Consider the following 9,784-nt stretch of genomic DNA (forward strand, 5'->3'; position numbering starts at 1 on the left):
CAGCACCCTTGTTGAAAACCAATTGACCATAGAAAAAGTATGGATTTATTTCTGGGCTTCCAATTCTATTCTGTTGCTCTGTATGTCTATTATTATACTAGTACCAGGCTATTTTAATTACTTAGCTTTATAGTATGTTTTGAAATCAGGAAGTATCTGAGTCCTCTTAGTTTTTTCTTCTTCTTTTTTAAGATTGCTTTAGCTCTTTGGGATCCCTGGCTCTTCCATATAAATTTGACAATTGGCTTTTCCATTTTTGTCAAGAAGGCTGCTGGGATTTTGATGGAGATGACATTAAATATATAGATTTCTTTGGGTTGTACTGACATCTCAAATATATTAAGCCGTCTAATTAAACTGAGCAGTTTTCTTTAAATTCACCAAGACGGGATTCTTTAATTTGTGAGAGGAATCAATAAAAGGTAGTGTTCTTAGTTTCTGGCTGTAAAGAAATTCAGTACCAAGAATTAAGGCCTGCTCATCCAGGAAGCTTATAATATTTTGGCACAATAAAATTCTCCTAAGCAGCATTTCCTAAAAGTGATTGAGAAATCAGAAGACAGGCTCCCAGGTCCCTCGAAAACATGCCAGGAATTTTCTGAGAGTTTCCTGGGTGGTGACAGTGGCCACAGAGGTGATTTGGAGCTCTCAATGTGAAGTGGAAAGAGGTTGGTGAAGCTCATGTCCCATGGCAGAGGGTCATCCTGGTGGTCACTGATGGGGCAGGCAGGAATTCAGTTCAGTCTACCCTTTCACCCTCTCAAAACCACTACCACTGAGTCTAGCTGACCTGCTGGCCTGAATGAGGAAGTTCTGGTCTGTGTGTCTATCTGTCCAGTGGTTGTCTCCAGATTCTGATTTTTAACTCTATTTCTGTTGTCCTTTTTTTTTTAAAATCATATCTGCTTGCCCACCTCAAATCTGTTCTGCCTTCATGTGAATGACTATGAAGGTATCCAGTGGTTGTCATGGTATTTTAGCTATTGAGTTGGTTGAGGACTATTAAATTGAGAGCATCCATTAGCCCGATTTCTCCATGTGCCCTCTTGACAAACAATAATCATGTGTTACAATATTAATGTATAAAATTAGTGTGCTAAAAATAATCCTGTAACATAAATGCAAATGTTGCAGAACGCTCTGTAATGACGGCCAGGCCTCCTTATCTTCCGCCCGGTGTTGAATTGTTGGAAAGTGCTGCAGAAAAAGCAGAGGACAGTTGGAAACTGTCTGCACGTTCCATGCACATATGTAGTCGTGCGTAATTCATGCATTACCTGTATACAGTAAAACCTGCAGAAGCTGGAACCTGTGTAAGGCAGAAACCTGTCAGAGAAGGAAAACTCAACTATTTTCCACTCACAGAGAGACATAGAAAAGTGGTAAGAGGCATTCTGTCAAAGGCAGAAAACTCATGAGACCCGGAAAAGCAAGGCAGCCCCAGTGAATTCCAGCTCTCACACTTTCCCGTGCAGCCTTCAGTGAGAGTGTGGAGAGTTTCCATCCATTGTCTGGGAGAAGTGGTCCACTGCCTCCTGCCCTTCTGTTAGCTGTGCGCAGTGGAATTGGCCCATTCTCCCATGTCTCATGTGCTTGTTTTACTTAAATAAAAGGTTCTCACAATGCCCTGTAATTCCTGTTGGTATTGGTCCATTGACTCATTCCAATCTCATTCATATTTTCTATTTTGAAGTTGAAAGCAACGAGAAAAAACTGTGATGTGAAAAAACATCTCAAAACCATACTCAACAGAATATTTTTTTATGTGTATATATGTTAGTATAGGAGGTCTGGTGGTGCAGTGAGTGAAGCATTTGGCTGCTAACCAGAAGGTCGGCAGTTCAAACTTATCAGCTGCTCTGTGGGAGGAAGGGAGGCAATCTATTTCCATAAAGATTTACAGCCTTGGAAACTCTATGGGGGTCACTATGAGTCAGAGTCAATTCGAAAGCAGTGGGTTTCGTTTCTGGTATGTTTTTTTTTTTTTTTTAAAAAAAAAAAAAAAAGCAACTTACTGCTGTCGAGTCAGTTCCAACTCACAGTCACCCCCCCTTGGGTTTCTGAGGCAATATCTCTATGGAAGTAGATTGCCCAGTCTGCCTTCTGAGGAGTGGCTGGTGGGTTTGAACCTCCAGCCTTCTGGTTAGCAGTCAATTTTTCTTTTTTTTTTTTTGGCTAGGAAGGTTTCATAACTTTGCCTCCTGTGTGCTCAACTCTATTCACGGATATATTTGCAGCACATATAAATACCCCATCAAACCTTATAGATTTGTGGGTGTTATCCCATTTGCCTTCCCACCCCTGTTTAGGTTGAGTGTCTCTGTGTCCACTGGTAGATTCTTGTATTACTGTTACTGAAGAACTGGGCATGTGATAGCATTTACCTTTGATGCTTCTAACTCTCGTGTCCCTCCAGTGTCTTCTGCTGCCTTTGTCATTTCATGCCCACCTCCCCCCCCCCCATTGTGTATTGCCTTTGCTTGTCTTTAAAGAGAAAAACACCACTTTTTAATTTGTTCTAGATTTTGGACACACCATATTTACTAAATGAGGAATGGAAATATTATCTCTCTGGCCTGCTGTTTCAGAAACCATACATCAGCCTCACTTTTGAAAAAGTTTACAGGTATGAAAACTTACATGATGTGTTTTGCTACTTGCCGTGTTTTTTTTCCAGAATAGGAATTTTGCTTTTGACAGTGGTTTTTAACCTTGGTGGGGAGATTTTCAGTTTCAGAATGAGGCTGTCCTTCAGTCGCAGCGAAGAGCTAAAGGAAAGGATGTAACGGAATTGAAACCAAATGGGAATCCTTGTCCTGAAAGCCTGCCAGGCTGTGGGACAGTGATGACTCAGGTCATGACTAGAACATACCGGTTACAGTGATCCTAAAACGGATTAGCAGGACCCTGTGGAAAACTCTTGGTGAAGCTTCAGCTGATAGAACAAAAACAAAATCCAGTTTCCTCTGAGCCTTTCCCGACTCCTGGTGACCACGTTAGAGTAGAACCAGGCCCCACAGGGTTTTCATGACTGACCTCCTGGAAGCCGACTGCCAGCCATTCCTGCCAACGTGCCTCTGGGTAGGCTGAAACCGCCAACTTCTCAGTTAGTAATCGAGCACTTGACCATGCACACCACTGAGGGACTTCCCAAGACCCACTTAACCCCAAATAAAAGATTATTGTACTGTTTTTTTTTTTTTTAATTTTTATTGTGATTTGGGTGAATGTTTACAGACCAATTTCATTTTCCGTACAGCAGTTCATATACATTTCATCTCATGATACTGACTGCAATTTCCCACAGTGTAACAGCTCTCTTCGCACTTCCTCGCCATAGTTGCCTCTTCCCTATGTCCTTCCCTCCCGCACACTCCTGCCTCCTGAGCAGTGTCCCTGTGCATGCACAGCCCTTCTGTTCTCCCACGATGGATCCCTCCAAGGAGTGTATCTACCTGATGTAAATGTTCAGCCCATATGCCGGTCTTTTATTTGGCTGGAAGCCTGTTGTGCTGTTTTTTTGCCGTCACGTTGATTCAGACTCATAGTGACCCTATAGGACAGAGTAGAACTGCCCCATAGGGTTTCCTAGGCTGTCAACTTTACAGAAGCAGATTGCCTCGGAACTTCTGTCGCCCCAGGAGCTGGCTGCTGTTCCTTGGCTTGAAGACAGTTTTCCTCCTATTGTGTACTTCTCTCTCTGTGTCAGTCTTCGAGCCCCTGAGAAGGGTTGAGGACCCACCCCACTTGGTATGGCTCATTGACTACTTGGTCACATCTACAGGGAAAAGCCCCTTTTCTCCCAACAAGGCCGTTCACTGGCGCAGGGCTTAGGGGCTTCAGCATACCTTTTTGGGGTCACAATTCAGTCCTTAAGAACCGGAGCACAGAGAAGCGGGGCCGTTTCACCCAGACCACTTAGCTGACTGAGTTAGTTTTGTAGCTGCAGTGCACTGACCGTCTGGATATCAGTGGCCACCTCCTTATCCCCATCCTCAGCCATCAGGCCCTCTGGCTGTCCACAGAGTAAGTCAAGCTCAGCTTGGAAATATGGAGGGGAAATGGTCTGTTCTGGGGCTTGATCAGATCTCATAATAAATCCCATATATGTTCTGGTAACACAGTGGCTAAGGCAACTGACTGCTAACCAGAAAGTTGGTGGTTCAGACCCACCACTCTGCAGAAGGAAGACTGGGCAATCTAGTCCCATAAAGATTTACCACCTTGGAAACCCAATGGGGGTTGCTATGAGTCGAAATCAACTCTATGGCAGTGAGTTTGTTTTTTTTAATATGCTCTGCAGCTCACCTCTTTCTAGCAGGTGCTGTTTTGTTCCATGAATTTATTTCTTCTCAATTTGGAAACATAGTTGTTGACAACAGCATTGGAAACAAAGGAGGTGGTTAAAAGGACACATTGACCAATCCCACTCTATATCTGTTCCAGAAATGGGACTGTGAGTTAAGCTGAGAAGAAGTCAGGAGGGGTGGGCATTGCTGGACTTGTGACCCCCTGCTGACTGACTGCTTGGTGCATTGACACCAGAAACCACTTATGTGTTGACAGGATAAGCACAGGAAACCAGCTAACCTTTGTCTTCATCCTTAGCAATGAATAGAGGTAGCCACAGCTGCTGTTTTTGATCATGACTGCTCTGTTTATTCCCACAGTGACTGCAAGGCGAACAAAGGCATTTATACCTCACTTCAGCTTGAGAACCGATTCAATATCAGTGCGCATCTCCATATTCAAGAAGTAAGTAGTTAGAACCAGTCTTGGGATTGACATTTCACTACTAAATCCAAATGTCCTTCTTCATCACAGGGTTAGACAACCATTGCCTCTATTCCAAAACGTTTTCATCACCCTGCCTGTCTTACGGCTTGAGTCTTTCTCATAGATACGCAAGATTCTTTAAAAGGGCCTCACTGTAGACACTCCGAGTCCTGGGTGGTACACATGGTTAACACACTTGGCTGCTAACTCACAGGTTGCAGGTTCAAATCCACACAGAGATGCCTGAAAAGAAAGGCCTGGCCATCTACTTGTAAAAGCACGGCCATTGAAATCCCTGTGGAACACAGTTCTACTCTGACACATGGGTTTGCCTGGAGTCGGAATGGACTGACTGGCAACTGGTTGTGGTTGGTGGGAAGTTCACAGGGAAGATTTTATGTTGCTGAATATACATATTCTTAGGCAAACAAGTCTAGCATGGTTCCCAAGGAGGATAGCTGTGGAGGTCCATCTTAGGAAAAGGTATTGAAACCAAAACCCACCTTAGGTCTCACAGAGGCTTGCTGACCTAAACCTGAACTCTGACTTGAATATGGCCCAAGTCAGTCATCAAAACCTGTTCACCTTGACTTTCATGTAAGCACTCCTTTATTTATTTTTATTTTTAAATTGTATTGTGATTTGGATGAAATTTCACAAATTCATCTTCTACACAGCAGTTCATATGCACTTTGTCTCACGACATTGACTGTAATCTTCCACAGTGCAAAAGCTCCCCTCCCACTTTCACCCCATAGTTACCTCTTCCCTGTGTCCTTCCCTCCCACGCACTCTGCCTTCCCACCCCACCCCCGAGCTGTCTCCCTGTGCATACACAGCCCCTCTATTCTCCCATGATTGATCTCTCCAAGGAGCGTATCTACCTAATGTAAATGTTCAGTTCATATTCCTGTCTTTCGTTTGGCTGGAAGCCACAGGAGTGGGTTCAGCACTCCCTTATTCTTGTCCCTCTCACTTGCTTCTGCAGTGCCCAGGGAACTCCCCTTCTGTCTCTTGCCGGTCCACATGGAGCATGTGCTATTTGACCCAAGGGCTACAGAGTACCCAAATGTTCTCCAACAGCAGCACCCTTTTCCTGCCAGGTCCTGAAAAAGAGATTATGTACTGAGAACTGTGGTCTGCCCAGCAGCATTCCTTAAGAGGCATGGCTTTGGCCCCAGGACATCCAGGGTGGGCTCTGTGAGCTTGGCAGACCCTTAGTGTCAGGCAGCCTGGAATCAAGGATCAGAGCAGACGGTGTGAATGAATTTGTTTCCTTCTTCCCCCAGGCCCACACCTGAGTCTTTGCCCTAAGGCACCATGGCCATTGCAATACCAGAGCACACTGGCTGTTTTGGTTCTCTAGTGCTGCTCCAACAGAAATACCCCAAGTGGATGACTTTCACAAACAGGGATTTATTTCCTTAGAGTTTTGAAGGCTAGAAATCCAGGTTCAAAGTGCCAGCTCTAGGGGCTGGATGAAGGCCCCTTGACCTTGGGCTTCAGCTCTGCCTCTTGCTTCAGATCTGCTGAAGCTGGAGGCATCTTTTAACTCAAGCAGCTGCTGGCTGCTGCAGCTGACAAACCTAAGATTGCCAAGTAAAATGGCACAGTCCCAAGATTATCAAGCAACATGGCAAGCCACTAGTTCAAGTCCAGAAACAGTCCCAAGACTGGCAGATAATAAAGCAGGCCAATGAGATAAAGACTCGGCTACATGCAGGGTCCAAGCATGTCAAAAAGCTCAAGACCCTTTTCAAAGCATCTTCTCATGTACTGGAAGCAGAGCACATCCCTGAGGTAGCTACTCAGTTGCCCACAACAGATTCCAACATGGAGTTGATTGCTAGTCTCATTGTGGGGAATCACTATATCCAGCTGCCCAGCCACACTGATACATAACCTTAACTACCACACTGGCCAAGGGCAGCAGCAAGGGCTGGAGCATTTCCGTGACCTAAGGTGCTGCTGGCTTGTCCCAGAAGCCTCTTCTTTACATAGAATCTAGAGAGCCATCTTAGAGACTTCCAGAATGGGATTGGAGACCAGGAGAAGCGGTTATTTCCCAAACCTCTCAGCTGCCCCCTGAGGCAGCACAGAAGTCTTCCAAGGGTAGTGTGAGGCCACATTGACTTGGCCGTTTTCTTTTCTTTTAATTGTGATTTCAGTGAAAGTTTACAGAGCAAATTGGTTTCCCATTCAACAAGTCACACACGTTCTGTTTCATGACATTGAGTGCAATCCCCATCATAACAGCTCTCTGCCCACTTCCTGTGTTTCCCCATTCCACTTGTCCTTCTCTCCCATCGCTTCCTGCCTTCTGAGCTTTAGTTGATACATTTCCTGGGCAAATGCTGCTCTTTGATCTCCTATGGTGGTTATTCTAATGTGGTCATTAAGTTTGTGTGTCAACTTGGCTAGGCCTGGTTGAGTGCCTGGGCAGCTGGATGTAGTATTCCCCATGATGAGACTGGTAATCAACACCATGGTGGAATCTACTGTGAGCAGCTCAGTAGCTGCCTTAAGAAAAGCGGTCTGCTACCTGTATGTAAGGAGAAGCCTTGGGGAATGGTCTCTAGGTTTATGGCACGCTTGGACCCTGCATGTAGCCGTGTGGTTGTTCAGCAGCCTGCCATGCTCTGCTGACCTTGGGACTTAAAATGGACTTAAATTAATGGCCTGCCATGTGGTTTGGTAACATCGAGACTGTGCCGTTTTATTTGTTGACCTTGGGCTTGTTAGCCTCAGTAGCCAGTAGCTGCCTAAGTGAAGAAATGCCTCTAGCTTTAGTGGGCCAGGAGCAAGAGGCAGAGCTGAAGCCCAAGGTTGAAGGGCTTTCACCCAGCCCCTAGAGCCTGGCACTTTGAACTTGGACTTAAAGTCTCTAAATTTAAGAATAAACTGCCGTTTGTTCAAGCCATCCCATTTGTGGTATATTTATTGTCAGAGCGGCACCAGGGAACCAGAACATCTAAGGAGCACAGACCTCCCTGGTGTTACTGTTCACCTTACAGGCCTGTCTCTTGTTTGGCTAAAAGTTGAGCCACAGGGGTGATTTCAGTTCTAGGCTTGACGGATGACTAAGGGCCATAATCTTGGGGGATCCCCTAATCTCTATCTGACCTGTGAGCCTGGCCTTTTTTGTGATGTTGAGTTTTGCTGCACATTTGTCTCCCACTCTGTCCAGGACTTCCTATCGTGATCCCTTTCAGGGCAGTTGGTAGTGCTAGCCCGGCATCATCTAATTCTTCTGGTCTCAGGGTCAAGGAGGCTGAGCTTCCTGTGGTCCATCAGGCTTTTGGACATCTTTGATTTTCTTCACTCTTCTTTGTTTTGGACAAGGAGAGACCAATAATTGCACCTTAGATGGCCATTCACTAGCTTTTAAGACCCCAGTGACTACTCATCACAGTAGGATTTAGAACACTGTCTTTGTAAACTATGCTATGAGTTGGCATAGTTTGCTAATGTGAAGAAGTGTATTCAAAAGTTTTAGGCAAAATTTATGTTTATTATCTTCTCCAAATAAAATATATACCAAAACCCTAAATAGTGGCCGCCCAGTCACTTGCCCCATTAGGCCGTGTGCCGTTTTCTCTGTGCTGTGATGTATGTTGTTGTTGTTGTGTGCCGTCGAGTTGGACCCGACTCATAGCGACCCCTCCTTGGGTTGCCAAGACAGTATCACTACAGAAGTAGATTGCCCAACCTTCCTTCTGAGGAGTGGCTGGTGGGTTTGAACTGCCAGCCTTCTGATTTGTAGTCAAGTGCCTTAGGCACTATGCTACCAGACCTCCCACTGTGATGTATAGAGTGTTGGGAAGGGCCACCCTGGGACACGCCAACTGGAACTACAGACTGGCTCTTGGGGCAGCCCCAAGTCAACAACCATGTTCTCATGGTTGTTGGCCCAAATAACTAAACACTGTTCCCCAAATGGTATCTCCTCATCTTCCTACCACGTGGGTCTGGAATGCCAGCCTGCCCTGTCCCTGTCAACATGTCTCTGTCAATGCTTAGCTCAGAAGACATCTCTATCATGCCCTCCCCAGTCCCCTTTTTGGGGTCTTGGTGTCCCCCAGTGTCCTGATGCTGTTCACACACCTCTGTTATAACAAAGCCTCTTCCCTTTGAGGGTGCAGTGTAATATTAGTTTGCTCTGGATCCTGCTTCCTTGCACAGTACTTGGCATGAGGCATAGAGGAGGAGGCAGGGAAGGAGTAGAAGGAAAAGGACCAGGAAGACATGCCATTTAAGTGCATGTGTTGTTATTATCGGACCCTGTGTTGCTGGGTGGCGCAAATGGTTAAGCACTCGGCTACCAACTTAAAGGCTGCTGGTTCAGACCCACTCAGAGCATCACGGAAGAAAGGCCTGGCAATCCCTTCCCTAAAGATTACAGCCAAGAAAGCCCAATGGGGCAGTTCTGCTCTGTTCCATGGGGTTGCAATGAGCTGCAGTTGACTCTATAGCAGTGGATTTGGTTTTCTTTTGCTGTTTTTTAATAGCTCTTTTATAGCCTTAGGTATGTGAAATTGTTGGTGATTAATGAGTTTACTTACAGCTTTTATTTTCACCATACAGTACATCAAAGCCATAAAAGATGAATTTCAACATCTGAACATAAGCCTTGGCAATATAGTTCTGCTGAATAGCACAGGCAGAAGCAGCCTTTGGGATTTCAGTACTTCGGGAATACAGCAGATAGACTATGCAGTTTACCTGGCAGAGGTATGACTGGGTATTCAGCCTGCAGCTTTTGGGGAGCACTGAGACTATCAATGTGTGCGTTTGCATACATACAATTAAGACAGCTGATACTGCCACCCATGTGCGTGTTTCTAGCCTTACTTTATTGTGAGGAACCCATGTTCAATCTATTGCATATTAGATGTTGTTAAGATTTAAAAGAAAAAAAAAATCCATCTCCATGACACAAGTTTTCCCCACTTCTGTTATATTTATTTATTTATTTATTTTTGGGTATTCTTGGATACTTTTTTTTTTT

General features: G+C 45.1%; 1 protein-coding gene across 1 annotated transcript in view; it reads left to right on the plus strand.

The window, feature by feature from the left end:
• Window positions 1–9,784, plus strand: part of PROM1 (prominin 1) — a 139,793-nt gene that overhangs the window by 113,081 nt on the left and 16,928 nt on the right. Inside the window, exons 13-15 of the mRNA XM_042782209.1 lie at window positions 2,523–2,626; window positions 4,671–4,755; window positions 9,361–9,507. Of these exons, the coding sequence (XP_042638143.1) occupies window positions 2,523–2,626; window positions 4,671–4,755; window positions 9,361–9,507 (336 nt within the window). The remainder of the gene's footprint in view (window positions 1–2,522; window positions 2,627–4,670; window positions 4,756–9,360; window positions 9,508–9,784) is intronic.

This window comes from Orycteropus afer, unplaced genomic scaffold (genome assembly GCF_000298275.1).
Source record: "Orycteropus afer afer isolate SDZICR_OR568_19922 unplaced genomic scaffold, OryAfe1.0 scaffold00262, whole genome shotgun sequence".
Taxonomy (NCBI): Eukaryota; Metazoa; Chordata; class Mammalia; order Tubulidentata; family Orycteropodidae; genus Orycteropus; species Orycteropus afer.